We start from the raw sequence: 22,867 nt of genomic DNA, 5'->3' as shown, positions 1-22,867 counted from the left end.
AATATCAGTGAGAAACCTGAGACACAAACACATGGCGTGTTCGTTACCTCTGGGTGTGGTATACAGAGTGACCAAGCTGTAGCCTCCCCCACCAATTAATTAAACATACTTACAAAATGTAGAAATGGGGTAAATTAATGACTGATCAAGTTGCATGAGTGCTGATTATTGATTAACCTCAATTAATCCTCCAGCATCTAGGGGTGGAGCCTCTGCCACTCCTAACCTTCTCTGGTTTGGGGGAGCTGAGCTCTATAGATCTGTTGATCCAGGATGTCCCAGAGCAGCGCTTCCCTGTCTGATGGCTCTAACTGGCCATTAGCCTGCTAGGTAACAGACACATCCCTGTTGTCACGACACCCGCCGAAGTCGGTCCCTCTCCTTGTTCGGGCGGCTTTCGGCCGTCGACGTCACCGGTCTTCTAGCCATCGCCGCTCCACCTTTCATTTTCCATTTGTTTTGTCTTGTTTTCCCACACACCTGGTTTACATCCCCTCATTACTCTTCGTGTATATTATCCTCTGTTCCCCCCATGTCTGTGTGTGGTATTGTTCGGTCGTTACGTGTGTGATGCTACAGGCTGGTTTTGCGCCGGGTATTATTGTAACTCGTGGTTTTGTATTTTGTACCAGTTTGTGTTATTTGTGTGCATTCGCTTTTTTCCTTGGGCTGGAGTGTTGTGACGCAGTTGCGTCCGGCTGTTTTCCTATGCCTGATTAAAGTGTGGTGCCTGTTCACTCATCTCTGCTCTCCTGCACCTGACTTCTTTCGACCAGTTGCGCACACGCTGACAGAATACCACACCACCTTATGGAGTCAGCAGGAGCAGGTACCCCTGGTGTAGGGGTTGAGGAGCACGTCCGAGAACACGCGGCGATGCTCCACCATCTCGGCGCCGTTATGGACCGCGTAGTTCAGACTATGGACCGCTGGGAGAGACAGGGAGTCCCTCCAGCGCCTCCACCAGCACAACAGGGGTCGTCACTACTCGCCCCTCCTGCACCTGGTCCCAGTGGGGTTCATCTCGCCCTTCCCAGGGAGTATGATGGGACGGCGGCACGCTTACAGGGTTTCCTGCTGCAATTGGACCTGTACCTGGCGACTGTCTACCCGGCTCCTTCGGGACATGAGAGGGTGTCCGCCCTCGTCTCGTGCCTCTCGGGGAAAGCCCTGGAGTGGACTAACGCCATGTGGGTAGAAGGTGATGCGGCGCTGGACCACTTCTAGGAGTTCAACCGCCGCTTCCGGGCAGTTTTCGACCACCCGCCCGAGGGTAGAGCGGCGGGTGAACGTCTCTTCCACCTGAGGCAGGGGATGAGGAGCGCCCAGGAGTTGGCCCTGGACTTTCGGACTCCGGAGCGGTCACCGGAGCGGGATGGAACAACAGGGCCCTTATCGACCACTATCGCTGCAGCCTGCGCGAGGATGTCCGTCGGGAATTGGCCTGCAGGGTATCCCCCCCTCACCTTTGACCAGCTGGTGGACCTGTCCATCCGGCTGGATAACCTGCTGGCCACCCGCGGACGTTCAGAGAGGGCTCTGTCGGTTCCCTCTATCAGCACCACCGCTCCCGTGCCTATGGAGCAGGCATCGGTCGGACGGTACGCTGTTTGAGTGGGAAGTACTGGTGGCCTACCTTGGCCAAGGACGTGAGGGTTTATGTTTCCTCCTGCTCAGTGTGTGCCCAGTGTAAGGCTCCTAGGCACCTGCCCAGAGGTAAGCTACACCCCTTACCCGTTCCACAAAGGCCATGGTCGCACCTGTCGGTGTGTGACGCCAAAGGCTGGTTTTGCGCCGGGTATTATTGTAACCCGTGGTTTTGTATTTTGTACCAGTTTGTGTTACTTGTGCGCATTCGCTTTTTTCCTTGGGCCAGAGTGTTGTGACGCAGTTGCGTCCGGCTATTTTCCTATGCCTGATTAAAGTGTGCCTGTTCACTCATCTCTGCTCTCCTGCACCTGACTTATTTCGACCAGTTGCGCACACGCTGACACCTGTGCTGTGCTGCAGGTGCACAGGGGCCATTCAGCTGAGTCAAACGGGGTCAACTACTCACAACTTTATTAATGGTGTGAGAGGTAAGTGCTGTATGTCATACTACTGCAGTCAGACGGGAATACACCCTCTTAAGGCTAGAGGGGAGTATCCTGAATTCCGGATGACTGATGTGCCCAAAGTAAACTGCCTGTTACTCAGGCCCAGAAGCTAGGATATGCATATAATAATAATGAAAACACTCTGAAGTTTATACAACTGTTACAATAATGTCTGTGAGTATAACAGAACTGATATGGCAGGCGAAAACCAGAGGAAAATCCATCCAGATTTTTTGTTTGTTTGAGGTCACAGGCCATTTCAATGCTAGCCTATGGGATATACCAAAAAAAGGACCCAGATTGCAGTTCCTATGGCTTCCACTAGATGTCAACAGTCTTTAGACAAGGTTTAGTAGTTGTAGTTTATCCAAGGTGTCCCTCATTAGAAAAGTAGTCTTGTTGCGCACATGAATGAGGTGCGCGCTCTTGGTTATTTATCTTCCCTATTGAACATACTATTCTCCGTCTTAAATATGATCATTTATTTAGATATTACAGTACCTGAGGATTAATTAGAAACATCGTTTCACTTGTTTGGACGAACTTTACCAGAAACATTTTGGATTCGTTTGTATGCATGTTGAACGAGTGGATTACTGAAATCAATGGCGCCAACTAAACAGACTTTTTGGATATAAATAAGGACTTTATCAAACAAAACAACCATTCATTGTGTAGCTGGGACCCTTGGGATTGCAAACAGAGGAATATCTTTAAAGGTAAATGATTTATTTTATCGCTATTTGTGATTTTGTGATGCCTGTGCTGGTTTGAAAAAGTATTTTGATGTGGGGTGCTATCCTCAGATAATCGCATGGTATGCTTTCGCCGTAAAGCCTTTTTGAAATCTGACAACGCGGTTGGATTAACAAGAAGTTAAGCTTTCAAATGATGTAAGACGTTTGTATTTTCATGAATGTTTAATATTGCGATTTATGTATTTTGAATTTCGCGCTCTGCAATTTCACAGGATGTTGTCGTAGTGGAACGCTAGCGGGACACCTAGCCGCAAGTAACTGTCCAGTGAAAATCTCACTTTAAAAGTTCATATTCTGTTAACTTATACCCAAATAATGTATTTATGGCCAAAAAAAAAAACACTTCATAAAACCAACCTCAAACTGACTGTTTAAAAAATGCTTGCTATTTCCTCATAGAGGATGATGTCATCCTCCTGAGGAAGACAAGCAAGCCAATAAGTGGTCTACTTGCATTAATATTTTGAATGACCGGTATATGCCCACGCCATTCTGTTGTTTGGGTACGCCCACAATATTTCAACACAGAAAAGTTGCTTTGTAACATACTTAATAAAATAAAAAGTAAAAAAATATTTAACCTATATTGTAATTAATTATAGGTCATATTTCAGAGAAATCTGGAAACACTGGACAGTTACTTTAAGACATAATTGGCAGTGTGTCCCTCCAGGGCATGTAGTTAGAGTCCTAACCACTGGTCACAGTAAAGAGAAATCCATCAATGTTTGACCTTACCAGCAATCCCATGAAAACTATATACCATTATATTCTCGAATTGATTTAATTACTTAAAACAAGACTAGTATGGCGTAGACTATTACAATAATGCAATCTACAGTATAAGACCTTGTGAAATGACATGACTGTTTAACTGTCAGTCTGCCACTGGGTCTCTGCTATTCCCTGAACATGTATTCTCTGTATCATCTCTTCCACAGAGTACAGTACAGTCAGTGCTTGTCTTAGAATGAAATAGGTGCCGGGACTCATTTTGGGTGCCGGTACAGTTTATATTTAGGTGCAGGAACTCCACAATACTTTTGAGCTAATATTCTACAAGAGGAACAGGAGCTCAAGCAGTATAACATTTGAGGTGCCGGTCCTCAGCAGAGCTCCTGCCCAAGTCAAGCACTGTGTACAGTACAACCATCCTGACTCACAAAAGGAACACGTTTTGTGCATGTTGTCACAGAGCAGAAGAAAAAAGCTTATATGTATGCCCTCCCTCGGCATCCACGTAAGCATAACTATACATACAGAACTTGGTCCAATTCAACTCAGTGTTCGTCTGATATAAAGCTATAGAGTTCACCTGAGCACTCAGCTCACAGTCACAGATAAGGACAGATGCATAGTGACAACAATAAGTACCTCTATTCTCAGTGCATACATGCAATCAGCATTAAATGCTATAGCTTTGTCTGTATTATCTTCACATGATTAATTCTGTCAAAACTCTCTTTGCTCACCAGCTAAACTGAGGTTACATCGTTTCAACAGAAGCTGAGGACAGAGAGAGGGATGGAGGGAGAGAGAGAGGACGTGGGGCGGGTGGGCAGAAGGTGAAAGCAGCTCCTTTCTGAGATGCAGCCTTTCCCAGAATCCAGCACGTCACCCAATCAGCTTTTCATAGTATTTTCTTCTCTCCCTTATTACCACCTGGGCATACTGCATTCTGCCCTCTCTCTCATATATATATATATATATATCTCCCTCCCCCTCTCTCTTTCTCTGTCACTCTCTCCCTCTGTATTTGCATCACCTCCACCAGCGCTGTTGCCTGCAGACGTCACACACACACACACACTAGCCCGCTCTTTATCAATGGAGCTAAGCTTATTTTCCTTTTTTCTCCCCCATTCCCCCATCCCCCCTCCCCAGAGGGAATACACAGGGTCTGTGGAGGGAGAAATTAGTGCTGTAAAAACGTCAGGCTCCTTACCTTGCGGTTCGCTGAAAAGGAGAGCCTCTCCTCCAGGAAGGGAAGAGACTTGCGAGCAAGAGTGCGCACACACACATACACTGTACACAAGCACTTGTTATACACACTCCGTCACACAAACCCTCCCACACACACACACACACACACACACACACACACACACACACACACACACACACACACACACACACACAGCCGAGGAGGGCTGGCTCTCAAGCAGGCACACACTGCAGGCTGCTGCTTGCTTGAGAAAGCATGATGCGTTCCTCCCTCCAGGCAGACGCACACACTGCCATCTCAATGGCTCTTTTTGGTGGATAATTCATCCCCAGCTTCCTCCGTGGCTAACAACTTGTCCGTGTGCCGCTACACCGCTGCCTGCTCCTGGGGACACAGAGTGGCCAGTGAAAGAGACAAAACAAGAGAGGAAAGGCAGTATCCAGGATGAGAGACTATCACAGCCATACAGAGAGCTTCATCCCTCCCCCCTCTCTCTCTCTCTCTGACACACATCCCTTCCCACTCTCTCTCTCTCTCTCACACACACATCCCTTCCCTCTCTCTCTCTCTCTCTCGCTCCCTTTATCACCTCCCTCCCTCCTCCCACCCTCTCATTGGGCTGTCTTTGCAGTGGCCCTAAATTGATAGCAGTGTGCCGTGCGTGTCTGTTTAGGCTGGTTTCCAATGACTGAAAGGAAAGGAGAGCTGCTGTATATATCATCTGGGATACATTTCATCCACCTGGCCCCCTGCCCTTTTGCCCCACATGAGGGGGTGATATGAGAACAGTGGCAGTAACTGAAGGTGATGTTTTCTCCTTGCCTGGTCAACGGATGCATTATTCATGTTAATGACAGGGTCAGAGATGGGAGCGTGACCAGAGAGGGCTATTTCTGTGGCTGGTTATTATGACTCATCCTAATCTCAAATATGATCCAATCTCCGTTTCTCTCTGAATTTATGACCTAAGGATTAACATGTTAACATTAAATTTACGCTGAGGGAAATCCTCATGTCAGCATAATCATTTAGGATTACCATTATCGTTATTCCCTTCTGCACAATTTCTAACCTAGCTGTAGACTCCATTGCATTTAATAATACACATTCAGCCCCAGCTATATATTAGCATAAAGATCGACTATTTTTATCAAACAAAACATATCTGGGAAAAAAAGGAGAAAGACTATAGTAACAAAAAAAAAGCAGAAGAATGAGAAAATGAAATGCATAGCAGAAATAGCCTGCCGAACAACATTTACAACACTGTAATACATGGTCATTTACAACACTGTAATACATGGTCATTTACAACACTGTAATACATGGTCATTTACAACACTGTAATACATGGTCATTTACAACACTGTAATACATGGTCATTTACAACACTGTAATACATGGTCATTTACAACACTGTAATACATGGTCATTTACAACACTGTAATACATGGTCATTTACAACACTGTAATACATGGTCATTTACAACACTGTAATACATGGTCATTTACAACACTGTAATACATGGTCATTTACAACACTGTAATACATGGTCATTTACAACCCTGTAATACATGGTCATTTACAACACTGTAATACATGGTCATTTACAACACTGTAATACATGGTCATTTACAACCCTGTAATACATGGTCATTTACAACACTGTAATACATGGTCATTTACAACACTGTAATACATGGTCATTTACAACACTGTAATACATGGTCATTTACAACACTGTAATACATGGTCATTTACAACACTGTAATACATGGTCATTTACAACACTGTAATACATGGTCATTTACAACACTGTAATACATGGTCATTTACAACACTGTAATACATGGTCATTTACAACACTGTAATACATGGTCATTTACAACACTGTAATACATGGTCATTTACAACACTGTAATACATGGTCATTTACAACACTGTAATACATGGTCATTTACAACACTGTAATACATGGTCATTTACAACACTGTAATACATGGTCATTTACAACACTGTAATACATGGTCATTTACAACACTGTAATACATGGTCATTTACAACACTGTAATACATGGTCATTTACAACACTGTAATACATGGTCATTTACAACACTGTAATACATGGTCATTTACAACACTGTAATACATGGTCATTTACAACACTGTAATACATGGTCATTTACAACACTGTAATACATGGTCATTTACAACACTGTAATACATGGTCATTTACAACACTGTAATACATGGTCATTTACAACACGGTAATACATGGTCATTTACAACACTGTAATACATGGTCATTTACAACACTGTAATACATGGTCATTTACAACACTGTAATACATGGTCATTACAACACTGTAATACAACCTGTAATACATGGTCATTTACAACACTGTAATACATGGTCATTTACAACACTGTAATACATGGTCATTTACAACACTGTAATACATGGTCATTTACAACACTGTAATACATGGTCATTTACAACACTGTAATACATGGTCATTTACAACACTGTAATACATGGTCATTTACAACACTGTAATACATGGTCATTTACAACACTGTAATACATGGTCATTTACAACACTGTAATACATGGTCATTTACAACACTGTAATACATGGTCATTTACAACACTGTAATACATGGTCATTTACAACACTGTAATACATGGTCATTTACAACACTGTAATACATGGTCATTTACAACACTGTAATACATGGTCATTTACAACACTGTAATACATGGTCATTTACAACACAACACTGTAATACATGGTCATTTACAACACTGTAATACATGGTCATTTACAACACTGTAATACATGGTCATTTACAACACTGTAATACATGGTCATTTACAACACTGTAATACATGGTCATTTACAACACTGTAATACATGGTCATTTACAACACTGTAATACATGGTCATTTACAACACTGTAATACATGGTCATTTACAACACTGTAATACATGGTCATTTACAACACTGTAATACATGGTCATTTACAACACTGTAATACATGGTCATTTACAACACTGTAATACATGGTCATTTACAACACTGTAATACATGGTCATTTACAACACTGTAATACATGGTCATTTACAACACTGTAATACATGGTCATTTACAACACTGTAATACATGGTCATTTACAACACTGTAATACATGGTCATTTACAACACTGTAATACATGGTCATTTACAACACTGTAATACATGGTCATTTACAACACTGTAATACATGGTCATTTACAACACTGTAATACATGGTCATTTACAACACTGTAATACATGGTCATTTACAACACTGTAATACATGGTCATTTACAACACTGTAATACATGGTCATTTACAACACTGTAATACATGGTCATTTACAACACTGTAATACATGGTCATTTACAACACTGTAATACATGGTCATTTACAACACTGTAATACATGGTCATTTACAACACTGTAATACATGGTCATTTACAACACTGTAATACATGGTCATTTACAACACTGTAATACATGGTCATTTACAACCCTGTAATACATGGTCATTTACAACACTGTAATACATGGTCATTTACAACACTGTAATACATGGTCATTTACAACCCTGTAATACATGGTCATTTACAACACTGTAATACATGGTCATTTACAACACTGTAATACATGGTCATTTACAACACTGTAATACATGGTCATTTACAACACTGTAATACATGGTCATTTACAACACTGTAATACATGGTCATTTACAACACTGTAATACATGGTCATTTACAACACTGTAATACATGGTCATTTACAACCCTGTAATTCAGAACACTGTAATACATGGTAATTTAGAACACTGTAATACAAGGTCATTTAGAACATAGTAATACACTGTCATTTAGAAAACGGAAATACATGGTCATTTAGAACACTGTAATACAAGGTCATTTGGAACACAAAATACACTGTAATTTAGAACACTGTAATGCATGGTCATTTTATCGTACGTTTGTTTATGTGTAACTCTGTGTTGTTGTTTTTGTCGCACTGCTTTGCTTTATCTTGGCCAGGTCGCAGTTGTAAATGAGAACTTGTTCTCATCTGGCCTACCTGGTTAAATAAAGGTGAAATAAAAAATGTAGTATACTGTAATACATGGTCGTTTAGAACACTAATACATGGTCATTTAGAACACTGTAATGCATGGTCATTTAGAACACTGTAATACATGGTCATTTGATTCGAAAATACCTTTGCACAGGCTATATAACAACCGTAAATAATGTTATTTAACCCCACATCAAATAAACCTGGGCAAAAGACTCAACAATTTGCATAACAATGATCCAGATTATGGCCACTTGGGGGCTTGGCAGATGTGACCCCCTTTGCTGTTCTCTTTGTTGTCATCGCTGTTATTGCTGATATTGATTGGCCTGCCCACTGCTGGGTCTCTTCTGTTAGTACTATTGTGGTGCTTTTGGTCATATTGGGTGGGCAGGGCAGTTATACAGCCTTATCCCATAGTATAGGTCTCCTACTAATATCCCACAATAACACAAATAAATGCCTCTGTTTGCTTAGGCTATCTGGAGGTCTCTGGTCCTTTTGCTGCTTGTTAATAGACACCAGTTTGTTTGCTTGTTCCCCTTATCCTTCTGTGTGACATCTTGCATAGTGTGAGGGACCTGGCTTGATTGGGTTAAAAAAAAGTCAGAGAGTAGCAATCCTCCCTTTATTTATAACAATATGCATTCTGTCTATGGCCTCTATGTTATTTATCTGGCTAAGATTGTAATATAATTCAAAATCAAACACGAGGCAATACAAACCTCAAAATGTGACTTTCGTCAAAGAGACTGACACATTGCATTTAAGCAATAACGATAGTGACTTGCTGTGCTAGCCAGAGGCTGAACAGTACACATATATTGTTGTTTGTCATGCATTGTCACGCTTGATGGAGGCTGCTACTGCTTCTGATTAAAATATTGAGTCACCAGATAAACTGGGGGTAATGATACACGCATTACAAAGTAGGCCTTTTTAACCTTTTGTAGGTATAGTAATTCAAAGGAATCCTTTCTCTTCATAAGAGACAAGTTAAATTGCTTGCATTTCAATTTCAATTACATTTAGTAGGGTTACTCAGGATTTGGCCTGGGCAATATTCAAGAATGGGGTAGAGCGCCTTAGGACTTTAGTGTTGACCGTGGTGAGTGGTCAGAGCCCACATCATTTCTATGACCTGAGGACCTGAGCAGCAGCCTCTGAGCCCACATCCTAACATGGCATTGTCAAGCATGACATGGCATTATTCTGAAATGATTAGCTGTCATTCGCCTGTCCCTTTTCTAGGGCTAGTTCAGCATAACCCTACAATGAGCTACGCCAGGTCTTGCAAGGACTTCTGCTAAGTGAAGTAATGGCTTGGGCAGGAACTTTGCTATTAACTGCTGTTGTAAATAAAACCAGACGTAGCTTAAAAGCACCAGCTGTGAGACATGGTCAAAATAGCCTGACTGTGTTTGCCTATCAAAATAACCGGGCCAGACAAAAGTCCTCCTCCTAGGGCCTTGCAAAACCCTATTAAGCAATAGATAGTAGCCTCTCCACAGCTGGCTTTAAGAAGAGAGAGGTATGGATTTTCTGCATCAAGAACTATCTGGATCAGTAGGTAGCTGCTTTCATGGAATAAGCGTTTAATAAGTCCTGCAGCAAACATGCCAGTAAGAATACAAATGATTCAACTAAGATACAGAATTGCAATAACACTAAACATTGTATGTGCATCTATTCTCACAAAATCAACATTTTACTTTCGGGGACTCACCAGTTGAGAGGCACTCAGATCCAGTCAAAATGAAGGGTGAGGTCCATACAGTGTTTTGAGGGTGGGTTTCTATGTGAATTCCTCCAGCAGTAAATGTGATTTAGGATGTCCTTCCCTCTAGTTCCTTGGTGTAGCAGCAGCAGCAGCAGCAGCAGCAGCAGCCTGGTGGTAGGGGTCTCAGGGGAGTGACTAGGCCTGCTCTGCTGCTCACACAACCCAACTAAGGAGGCTGGATTTAACTTGCTAATTAGTCACCGATCTCCCACCCAGTCATCAAATCTGCCCTCTGAGCAGCTATGTATCCCATCATCACAGTGGATTACTTGTTACTAAATCAGTAGGGTCAGACTGGACCTCCCTCAGACAATTAAAAAAATATGAAGTTAAAATTAAGATTCTGGCTGTGATACAATATGACAAGTAGCTATATCATTGTGGGCATTCTCCATAATAGAAAAATACAAGAACATCCTCCAGTTAGAGAATGTAATAATTTCATTTGAATAATTAAGATATGTGGCCGCATCAAATATGGTGAACTGAGTTAGTTTATGACAGTTTGACAGTGCAGCTCGTTGCAGTGTTTACTCCTTTAGCCTCCAGCAAGGGCTTGTGTAGAGCAGTATACTCAATGAGGAATTGAACAATTTTATGGTTGAGAGGGATGAGGCAAAAGTCTGGATGCACAACCGATTGGTAAACGTACTGCAAATTGAGAAATCATGTGACTAACCTGAATAAAAAGAAGAAACTACACTATGAGACAAAGATAAAAGCTTTGGAACACCTTCAACAACATTTTGGGAAAAAAGGCACTCAGCTCCATCTTTCATTGAATCAGATGGCTCATTCATCACAAAACTAACTGATATTGCCAACTACCTTATTGATATTTTCATTGGCAAGATTAGCAAACTTAGGCATGACATGCCAGCAGCAAACGCTGGCACTACACATCCAAGTATATCTGACCAAATTCAGAAAGACAAGAATTGTAATTTTGAAATCCGTAAAGTGAGTGTGGAAGAGGTGAAAAAATTGTTGTCTATCAACAATGATAAGCCAGCGGGGTCTGACAACTTGGATGGAAAATTACTGAGGATAATAGCGGACGATATTTCCATATCTTCAATTTAAGCCTACTACAAGCCTACTGTGCTCAGGCCTGGAGGGAAGCAAAAGTCATTCCGCTATCTAAGAATAGTAAAGGCCCCTTTACTGGCTCAAATATCTGACCAATCAGCCTGTTACCAACCCTTAGTAAAGTTTTGGAAAAAATGGTGTTTGACCAGATACAATGCTATTTTACAGTAAACAAATTAACAAGACTTTCAGCACGCTGATAGGAAAGGACATTCAACGAGCACAGCACTCACACAGATGACTGATGATTGGCAGAGAGAAATTGATGATAAAAAGATTATGGTGGCTGTTTTGTTAGACTTCAATGCGGCTTTTGACATTATCTGCTAAAAGAAAATACGTGTTATGGCTTAACATTCATTGCTATTTTGTGGATAAAGAGTTACCCGTCTAACAAAACACAGAGGGTGTTCTTTAATGTAAGCCAGGTAGAATCAGGAATTCTGTCTAGGCCCCTTACTTTTTCAATGTTTACTAACGACATGCCACTGGCTTTGAGTGTCGATGTATGCGGATGACTCAACATTATACACTTCAGCTACTACAACAACTGAAATTACTGCAAAACAGAACAAAGAGCTGTAGTTCGTTTCATAATGGGTGGCAAGGAATAAGTTAGTCCTAAATATTTCAAAAATGAAAAGCATTGTATTTTGGACAAATCATTGACTAAACCCTAAACCTCAACTAAATCTCCCAATAAATAATGTGGAAATTGAGCAAGCTGAGATTACTAAATTGCTTGGAGTAACCCTGGATTGTAAACTGTCATGGTCAAAACATATTGATACAACAGTAGCTAAGACGGGGAGAAGTCTGTCCATAATAAAGCGCTGCTCTACCTTCTTAAAAAGCACTATCAACAAGGCAGGCTCTAGTTTTGTCACACCTGGACTACTGTTCAGTCGTGTGGTCAGGTGCCACAAAGAGGGACTTAGGGAAATTGCTATTGTCTCAGAACAGGGCAGCACAGCTGGCACTTGGATGTACACAGAGAGCAAACATTAATAATATGCATGTCAATCTGTCCTGGCTCAAAGTGGAGGAGAGATTGACTTCATCACTGCTTGTATTTGTGAGAGCTATTGACATGTTGAAAGCACCAAGCTGTCTGTTTAAACGACTACCACAGCTCAGACACCCATGCATACCCCACAAGACATGCCACAAGAGGTCTCTTCACAGTCCCCAAGTCCAGAACAGACTATGGGAGGCACACAGTACTACATAGAGCCATGCCTACATGGAACTCTATTTCACATCAGGTAACTGATGCAAGCAGTAGAATCAAATAGAAATACACCTTATGGAACTGCGGGGACTGTAAAGCAACACAAACATAGGCACAGACACATGCATACACATGATAATATACACACTATAAACACATGTACACATGGATTTTGTGTCATAGTGGGGTAGGGGCCTGAGAGCACACAGTGTTGTGAAATCTGTTATGAATGTAATGTTTATAAAATTGTATAACTGCCTTAATTTTGCTGGACGCCAGGAAGAGTAGCAGCAGCTAATGGGGATCCATAACAAATAAATACAAATACTCGTCTCATATTCAATTAGAGGTTCAAATAACCTCAGATGAAAAACATGCAAAGTAGCCCATATTTGAACTCTGCGGTCTAGACCTCATGCATGCCCTCTACTGACAGTGAGTCATACGACAGGCTCCAGTTCATCAGGCAACAATTATCACAGGACTCAGCATAACCATTATTTCTAATTTATAAACAATTGTCACCACATAGCTGTGGGGGTACATTTAAACCGACAGAATCAGTCAAAAGTTTTGACATACCTACTCATTCTAGGGTTCTCTAGTTTGACTATTTTCTACATTATAATAGTGAAGACATTAAAAATATGAAATAGCATCCTGGAGTCGCCGCTTCACTGTTGACGTTGAGACTGGTGTTTGGCAGGTACAATTTAATGAAGCTGCCAGTTGAGGACTTGAGAGGCGTCTGTTTCTCAAACTAGACATGAATGTACTTGTCCTCTTGCTCAGTTGTGCACTGGAGCCTCCCACTCCTTTCTAGTCTGGTTAGAGCCAGTTTGCGCTGTTCTGTGAAGCCTGTAATCGAACCCACAAATGCTGATGCTCCAGATACTCAACTAGTCTAAAGGACAGTTTTATTCCTTCTTTAATCAGGACAACAGTTTTCAGCTGTGCTAAAATAATTGCAAAAGGGTTTTCTAATGATCAATTAGCCTTATAAAATTATAAACTTGGATTAGCTAACACAACGTGCCATTGGAACACAGGAGTGATGGTTGCTAATGGACCTCTGCCGTTTCCAGCTACAATAGTCATTTACAATATTAATGTCTACACTGTATTTCTGATCAATTTTATGTTATTTTAATGGAGGAAAAAAAAGTGCTTTCCTTTCAAAAACAAGGACATTTCTAAGTGACCCCAAACTTTTGAACAGTAGTGTATGTTGATTTGTTGTGTATGTTGACTTTTTTGATTACTACATGATTCCATAGTTTAGATGTATTCACTATTATTCTACAATGTAGAAAAGAGCAAAAATAAACAATAACCCTTGAATGAGTAGGCGTGTCCAAACTTTTGACTGGTACTGTATGTACGTACGTATACACACAGCTATGCATCGATATGAATTGAACCCTGTCATTCTCACCTCTGGATTTCTCCCTGTCATTCTCACACCCTGCCTACACCACTGAAAGGTTAATTCCACTGGGAGGTTACATGAAGTAGGCAAATAAATAATAAAGAGGAAAGAAAGACAGATACATAGTGTGTTATTAGTGGTCCCGTCTGGCTCAGTTAGTAGAGCATGACACTTGCAACGCCAGGGTTGTGGGTTTGACTCCCACAGGGGATAAGTTTGAAACGGTTTATATACACACAAACGCTAAAATACATACATGATAACACTGATAGTCTGCTACCTAATGATAAAACACTGAACATGTCCTTGTGGAAATGTGTCAGTTTGGAAGACCAGAGCCCGCTTGCTCTTCCTTGCCACTGCCCCCTGACTCCAATGCCTTCTTCTGTCGGTAGCGCTCAGCCCGCAGTTCCTCAAAGCAGAACTCAGAGGCGCCACTGAGCAGCAGCTCCTTGCAGTACATGCTCTGCTCCAGAGCTTTCCCCTCTTCCTGCTGCTGTTGCTGCAGTCTCTTCAGAGGAGTCTCATCCCTGCAGGGCTTCCGTGCAGACAACACTGAATTCACTGCTGGGTTGATCTTACACGGTGTCCTGGAGGAATAAGGTGTCAGAACAAATAACTAAAACACAGCTGGAGCAGAAACAAACTATGCCAAAGGCATACAGCTCAGGGTTACTGCTGGGTTTAAGTCACACAATTGTGAAATAACTTATTGCTAGAACTACATTTCTTTGAATAGAAAAATTTCTGTTCCAGCCGCAGTAGTTAATTCAGTTAGTTATGATTAAGATGATCTCAGTTTACACTCACATAGCTGGAGGCTGATCCGACTCCTCCACAAAGGGCTGGAAGTTTGGCTTGCTGGGCAGAGCCACAACACTGTGACCAAACCTGGACTTCATTGGCATCTACAATAGAGCACACACACAAATTCAGTCATAAATTATAACAAGCCTTAAGTCCCATTACCGTGTGTCTCATACCTTTACGTTGCTCCATTTCTCAGGCCTCTGCTCATTCTCCTTGGATCTTGATGGGGGTGGGGCCATCCAAGATTCCAACTTTGGTTCAGAGGGCACAGCACTGACAGCCTTGTTCTCATCAAAGATCACAAGGTGACTGTTTTGACCACTGCTGGCCAGAGCTGGTGGGCCTTCTAACTGTAGGCTTCGTGAATTACCTGTGAACAAACAAGTAATATAGAGTCAAAAATCATAAATAAATTCTTCTTTATGACATTACACAACCCAAAATGACACTTTAACCTGGAATGACTTATCATTTTGAAAATAGACATGTGCTTACTGCTCAGTGCTGCACCAACTCTACTAATGGGTGCAACAGCCTTTTTCTTCCCCCTGTGTTTTAGATCCACTAGAGAAACCCGCTCAGGCTTTGCTGCCTCAGCTTCCTCCTCCTCCTCGTCATTCACCATTCCAGACAACACCTGCCGGGACACACGCGCCTGCAAAGCCCTGCAACAGATGACACAAAACATTGAATTATGGTAGGAAAACTAAAACCACCTCAAACAGCATGGAAGTAGATCCAGTAAAAAAAAATATTAAAGTAGATCCATACTTGTGAAACTGCAGGAGTTTCTCCAGAGGTTCAGCCCCACGCTTGAAGCCCTCCTGGTAGACACTGTCTGCTGTTCGAGAGTTACCCTGATTCTCATACTCCTCAGACCAGGCAATGTAGAAGGAAGCCTGTTGTACTCCTATTCCCTGGGCTCGCATATATCTGTAGATATCCAAAGGCTCGTGACCGCTCTCCGCCTAATACAGGCAGACAGAGTACATACATAGTCATGAATACAACTTGTTTGATTGACACTTGTCACATGATAAAGCTGTATGAAAAAAGGACACGGGTTACTTACAAATTTGATCCATAGGTCAACATAACGGCTGTCATTGTGATATTTATTTTCCTCTGTGAAGCGCATCACAGCTCTCTCCAAAAGCACATTAAGGTTACTCTCCTTTCCTCCCTGTGGATAGGTCTGCTCTGTCCATTTAACATACCTGTTCAAAAGGAACCATGTTATCTGGCTACAATAATAACATTATCAATGAACATTAAGACATTCACAATGTAATATTCCTTCAGGTATGATTACAGTCTTGGCCAGAGTAATCCTTCATCTTACCGATCCCAAACATCAAGGGGGTCATCTCCATCATACACTCTCAGTTCAGACTCAAAAGCCCTGAAGACAACAAACACATTGGTTGAACACAAAACAATAGGCCTGTTTGCATATTTGGCAACACTGTAAATTCACACCATTCAGCCAAGAACCAGAATGCCTTTTGGAACTGCCCCAAAATGGGTTATTTAACGTTAGGTAGCTAGTAAGCAAAAGTCCCACTTTATGCTGTCTCTCCCTCCCAGCCTAAGCACGGCACTCAAATCCCTGTTTGTAGATAGTTAAGTACTTTAACAAAGGCATCCTTACTGTTTGTGTTGGTTGGTGGCAGAGCTCGAACCCTCTTGCTGTTGACTGAGTGCCTGGTGTAAAACTGATATGGTCCGACCTTTCTTCAAGGGCTGGATGTTCTCTTTGCAAAGTTCCCAGTCTGCCTCTCCACCTTCTGCCATTTTGGTTCTGTAAGTCAGCTAGCTAGCTACAATAACAGCAGACACAAACAAGCCACACAAGTACATATCTTGAACAACTTCTAATGTTTTACAAGGCAAGTAACAAGCAAGGTATCACGCTTTGAAATATTTTTGCAAAAGCGCAAGCTACAGTAGTTACATAACAATAACTAGCTAGGTGGCTAGCATTAGCCAAGTTAGCTAGCTACTACAAAGCTAGGTTTCCAAATCGGATTAGGCTAACGTTATATCAAAAATATCTTACCCTGTTAGATCGCTAGATATATATTTTTTCTTCAACAACTTTCTTGACAAAATATGTATATTTTTTGTCGAAGTTAAACAACAGTGGACTGGGTCGTTGTCCTTCTCATGCTGGTTGCTCTGTGTATTTTGAACTCGAACCGCGAGAAGATTTGGACAAAGCTGATTGGATGGTCACACCCAACGACGTTAGTAAACGAGAAACTCGTTTGAAAAATTAAATGTATTTTTCGTTGATAGTATATTATTTACGGTGGACTCGAAAACCACTAAAATATAATATCTTCCATAAAAAAATATGTTTGCATTACATTTATACGGAATGCTAGGTTGAAGATGGCCAGTTATATTTTGAACCTAGACTTAATGTACAGGCAACTTCCGGTGGACTTCCTGATTGATCAATGGATTTTTTCCGGGATAGTCTAAATAAATCTAGCTATGAAATAGTTAGTTTTATGTTTATTTGACAAATGACTGTATCATACGTAGATGGCAAGACGATAGCAGTAGTGGCTGTTCAACCAGATTACATTCCTCTAAATGCGGCGAAATGGACAACCGTTGCTATTGTTGTGCATCAAAGTTCACTCTCTTCAGGAAGGAGGTATGTGTCTACCCCCTAGTAACGTTACTCATTTTCAGTTGCTGTAGTTATCTGAATATTTTACTGCCTATAATTGTCAAATCATCTGGTACAGGTTCGAACTCCTTGTTTTATGTTTTGATTGTCATCTTTTACAGTTGGGCTGTAAGAACTGTGGGCGTTCATTTTGCTCGGGTTGCCTGACTTTCAACGCAGTGGTGCCTCGCTGTGGCAACATCCAGCAGAAGGTCTGCAAGCAATGTCATGGGAATCTCACAAGGTGGAGTGATGATGTAGTTTTGCTTTTCTACCAAAACATTATGCCTATTCAATAACATTTTATTTGATGCACTGGTTTTGCTTGCTCTCTGAATACTGTTTTGGCAGTGGAGAAAACCAAAATATTGCCGCAAGATGGTCCCCTCCTGAAAACTACAAAAAGTGAGTACAGGTGGGTTGATGAGTCAGTCGACTGTTTGCTATGTGTTGCTTATTGGTAGATATCATAACGCCTTTTATATTGTGTTTGCGCAGACGTGTTGCTGCTCTTGAGGCCAAACAAGGACAACTGATACCACCCCCTGAAACAGGGGGCAGCAGAAATGCCAAACTAGGCCTCATTCCAACCAAACGTCTGAGTAAAGAGGACCTGGCCATCGCTGAGAGGCTGCAAAAGCTGAAAGAGGACACCAAACCAAGTGAGCATTGTCTAAGACACTATATTCCAATAGGCCTATATCTTTACTGATACCTGAAATTATATCTGTGGCCAACCTTTGTTTAGAGTCCATCCCGTCGGAAAAAGAGATTGAATCCCGTCTGGCTGCCCTGAAGGCTCCTCTCCAGCCTGTACCCTCTGCAGGGGAGATGGAGGACCGCTTGGCAGCCTTACAGGGAAGACCTCCTCCCTCTCAAGCCCTTCTACCTGTGAGTCTGAGCATTAGACTATACATATTAGGCAAACACTTTATGTGTTGCTACTATTTGACCTCATATTCATACTGGATCCAAATCCTTCAGGTCTTAGTGAAGTCCCATTATTGCAATAAGTCAGTTTTGTGGCTCTGTGCAGGTACACCAGCCCCCTGATGTTCGGACTCCAACAGAACAAGCCAATGACCTGATCACTCAGTTGTCAGAGGAAGTTGTCATAGATACCCAACAACCAAATCCTGAAGGTATTTGGATTCTTCCCATCTGTAACTGTACCAACTTGAATGAAAAAGTGTTGTGTCTTATGTGAGATATTACTGTAGATTAGTCTTTATTGAAAAATAACAATTCAATGGCTTCCTACTCAAGCTGTTGTAAATGCTGAATCTATTTTCCAACCATGTTTCCATTCCAGGTGTGGATGGCCCCATGAACGACTTGAATAAGCAGGAGGGGGACAGGCTGGAGGAGAACCTAGATAATGGGAGTGGGCTGCAGGATGCAGCCAGGCAGCTGGAGGATAAAAAGAACCGCCTGCTGGCAGACACCATGGAGGACCTGAGACGGGACCGCTGCTCCCAGGAACAGGTTCTACAGATGGCCAAGAGGCTGGCCCAGCTCAAGGGACAGGACCCTGACAAGGGTAAATTACTAAATGTAGATATTAACCCCCCCCATAAATACTTCATACAGAATCACACCATAGCTATGAGAGAAAGAGAGGAGAGGAAACCATATTTCAACAGTCACTGGAATGCTTCAGTGTGGTCAAATCTGTGTTCTTGTTTATGTGATGTGTCATCTGTGTTGTAATGTTGTGCTGTAACAGTATTATGTCATGTTGTTTCAGTCACAATGGAAGACTTCCAACACCCTGACAGCGAGGACGAGACTGAGGAAGAGGCCATGACGAGGATACTGAAAAAGGTCTGCAACTAAAAGCAGAACCTACTTTGAATATGTACTTTATCTCAACGGAGTCCTTGTTCTTTTACATTCCTACCCATAGTGGCGATGCATATCAACCTCTTTTAAGATAGTGCTACTTTTCATAACCACATGGGGCTGCTGTTTTACCATTTTACTTATAATAGTCATAATTGAAAGAGACAATTGAAGCTGTGATCTGGTAAAGGTGAATATGAATGATAAAGCAAACTGTGGTCATTGTTTACTCATTCTCAGCTCACGGAAGAAGCTGCATTAGATGAGGCCAGTGGCTACAACATACCTCCTGAGCACAGTGGCCCTAGGAACATAGAGAAGACAGACGCTCGCAAGAAACCGGTACTAAACCTGCAGTCCTCCTTGAATACACACACTTCATAGAATTCCACAAATAAATTGCAGATAGTAAAAGAACAAAATTAAATATATATTTGTTTAATCTATGTTATAGACACCAGTTCCTTCAAATTCGTCGAGAACCCCAGCGGCTGTCGTAACCTGTCAGGATTCAGACAGTGACGAGGATGAGCTTCCCTGGTGCTGCATCTGTAACCAGGACGCCTCCATCCGCTGTCACACCTGTGATGGGGATTTGTACTGCAACCGCTGCTTCAGGTACTGCACAATACTACTACTATGGCCACATAACTCAAGCAAATCATTGCATTGACATCTATGCAGTGATTTACGAGAAAATTATATTGCCTGCGATTCATCCTGGTGTTTTTGTAATGTTTTTTCCCAGGGAGGGCCATGATAAGAATGTCAGGAAAGAGCACCGCACAGCTAGTTACACGGCACCTAAGAAGAAGACGACGTGAGACTGCAGGGGCTGGCACCACTACTATCTGGATGGTCACTCCTGAGAGATGTGTACTATATCTTTAAGAGGCTGGACAGCTTTCTTGGAATTCTGCAAGATCACAAAGCGAAGGCTGATCCAAACATTACTACCTGTCTTACAAAGAGACCAAGAAGAAACCCTGATTATGTTGCTAATCTAGTGTAATACACAGCAATCTATCAAGTGTAGTTAAAGATTGCTTCAAAGTAGCTATTCTAGGGGGTAACATTATGGGGTTGCAGCAGCATAATTCAATGCTTAAGATAGCAACAGAATAACTATTGTAGATTCACATGATGTGATGTAATGTCAGTCATTCACATGTGGACTGTTGCCAATAATATGTAGGATCTGTGTAATATCAATTTCCCTTTAATATGTTGTCTAAGTCTAACTTACTCTCACAATTGTTAAACGTTATTGTATTTTAATGTTACCCTAACCCTTTGGATTTTGGTCCAATTAAATAAAGGTGTTTGGGCTATTTGTTGTGCTACCTCAATTGTCTCAGAGGCATAGTTATGAGCAGTGTAGTTTGATTTGATAATGCACTTTAATTGGCTTGCAGATATCTTATTTGTTGTCATGATACTGAGATAGATGCTGAGTTGGGGACAATAACACGACAACAACAACATGCACACATGTCGCAGAAACACAAGTTTCTCATTTGGGATGATGTCAGCTTCTCACTAGAGGCCCACAGAGGAGTTAGTATAAAAGGATTAGTGAAGGCTTTGTTTTCTTTTGGCAGGCAGGGTAGTCTCAGACGTTATTGTTGTTTCCTGTAGCTGCATGTAATGTAGATATAAGGGATGTGAACAATGTCTGAGAGATTTGAAGTGAATTACCTCAACTAACTTGTACATCCGCACATAGACTCGGTACTGGTACCCCTGTATATAGCCTCGTTATTTTACTTTTAATAATTTTTTACTTTATTTGGTAAATATTTTCTTAACTCTTTCTTGAACTGCACTGTTGGTTAAGGGCTTGTAAGTAAGAATTTCACGGTAAGGTCTACACTTGTATTCGGCGCATGTGACAAAGTTTGATTTGATGAAAAGTGATTTCCTGTTGGCTTTTTTGCTGTGTGGCCTACTTCTCCCACCACTAATATAACCACTAAACGTTGTCACTCTTTTGGCATACCCATAGAATTAGAATACTGAGTATACAAAACATTAAGAACTCTTTCCATGACAGACTGACCGGGATGAATCCAGGTGAGAATATGATCCCCTTATTGATCTCACTTGTTAAATCCCCATCAGTCAGTGTAGAGGAAGGGGAAGAGACAGATTAAAGAAGGATTTTTTATTCCTTGAGACAATTCAGTCATGGAATGTGTATGTGTGTCATTCAGAGGGTGAATGGACAAGACAAAAGATTTAAGTGCCTTTGAACGGGTATGGTAGTAAGTGCCAGGCGCACCGGTTTGTGGCAAGAACTGAAATGCTGCTGGGTTTTTCACGCTCAACAGTTTCCTGTGTGTATCAAGTTGCAACTCAATATTAGGAAGGTGTTCCTAATGTTTGGTATACTCAGTGGAATTTAATAGGATCTCTATGGGCTTACCCCTCTAGGGGTTCTCCAATCATATACTAGGACAGCCACAGTTTCAGAAAGGTTGGAGAGGAGGATGAAAAATCAGGAGAATTACTTTAATGGAGCCCTTTGCCAAATTACCTTTAGTGTATGACAGAGAGAGAGAGAGGGGCAGAGTGCAGTTTTATCAGGGTGCATTACTGTCTGGCTCACTCTGGAGAGCCATAATGAAGCTCACCTCCAGGGATTTAGTCCATTAAGGCCCAGATAAAGGCCCGCTCTGTGTTTGCCTACCTTGGTTATCCCACACAGTGACCACAGGAAGGAAATGGACAGTCATAATGGATGCAGATAGAGATAATGGACCACCTCTATGCTAGTTGTTGCCTGTGCTGCTGACATGCTGTCATTTTCAGTCAAGTCCTATGTTTCAATTAGACACTACCTCTGATCACAAAAAAGGAATTTCAGACTCACAGTGAGAAAGAGAATCTATATGACTTCATAAGCGTAGGAGGGAGAGTGATGTAATTTAACAAAAAAAACATGAATTTATGTGTAATATGTGTAGAAACATTGGTGTGTTAAGGTGCAAACATGCAGAATTGTTAGAGCGATTTTAGAGTGCTTAAAACGTAACATTGCCCCTCAATAATGCTGATTTTTCCACGGGTGTTGAGTGGAATTAT

General features: G+C 41.7%; 3 protein-coding genes across 4 annotated transcripts in view; 1 reads left to right on the top strand and 2 right to left on the bottom strand.

Moving 5' to 3' along the window:
- The window catches only part of LOC115172677 (serine/threonine-protein kinase PAK 6-like), a 32,820-nt gene extending 27,912 nt beyond the window's left edge, over nucleotides 1-4,908 (bottom strand). The window contains exon 1 of the mRNA XM_029730352.1: nucleotides 4,800-4,908. The gene's annotated coding sequence lies outside the window, so the exon portion shown is untranslated. The remainder of the gene's footprint in view (nucleotides 1-4,799) is intronic.
- Nucleotides 4,909-14,637: 9,729 nt separating this feature from the next.
- Nucleotides 14,638-17,490, bottom strand: bub1bb (BUB1 mitotic checkpoint serine/threonine kinase Bb). Its single transcript, XM_029730351.1, has 9 exons — nucleotides 17,321-17,490; nucleotides 16,913-17,081; nucleotides 16,604-16,663; nucleotides 16,334-16,478; nucleotides 16,033-16,229; nucleotides 15,757-15,926; nucleotides 15,435-15,631; nucleotides 15,262-15,359; nucleotides 14,638-15,041 (listed from the first exon to the last, which is right to left on the bottom strand). Exons 2-9 carry the CDS (start codon nucleotides 17,053-17,055, stop codon nucleotides 14,771-14,773), a joined length of 1,281 nt encoding a protein of 426 aa, XP_029586211.1. The 5' UTR covers nucleotides 17,056-17,081; nucleotides 17,321-17,490; the 3' UTR covers nucleotides 14,638-14,770.
- A 200-nt stretch (nucleotides 17,491-17,690) lies between these two features.
- Nucleotides 17,691-21,114, top strand: zfyve19 (zinc finger, FYVE domain containing 19). 2 transcript variants are annotated; one of them, XM_029730349.1, is made up of 11 exons: nucleotides 17,691-17,926; nucleotides 18,064-18,185; nucleotides 18,293-18,356; nucleotides 18,440-18,603; nucleotides 18,690-18,832; nucleotides 18,978-19,083; nucleotides 19,254-19,481; nucleotides 19,689-19,765; nucleotides 20,024-20,125; nucleotides 20,238-20,401; nucleotides 20,532-21,114. In XM_029730349.1, the coding sequence occupies exons 2-11, from the start codon at nucleotides 18,170-18,172 to the stop codon at nucleotides 20,605-20,607; spliced, it is 1,140 nt and encodes a 379-aa protein (XP_029586209.1). In that variant the 5' UTR covers nucleotides 17,691-17,926; nucleotides 18,064-18,169; the 3' UTR covers nucleotides 20,608-21,114. The 2 variants fall into 2 exon arrangements, with proteins under 2 accessions (XP_029586209.1, XP_029586208.1); XM_029730348.1 differs by having other exon boundaries at nucleotides 17,692-17,926; nucleotides 18,293-18,346.
- Nucleotides 21,115-22,867: the final 1,753 nt, after the last annotated feature.

The sequence above is a fragment of the Salmo trutta genome, chromosome 33 (assembly GCF_901001165.1).
Source record: "Salmo trutta chromosome 33, fSalTru1.1, whole genome shotgun sequence".
NCBI lineage: Eukaryota > Metazoa > Chordata > Actinopteri > Salmoniformes > Salmonidae > Salmo > Salmo trutta.
The sequence above is the reverse complement of the archived record's forward strand: the minus strand, read 5'-3'. Positions and strand labels throughout refer to the sequence as shown.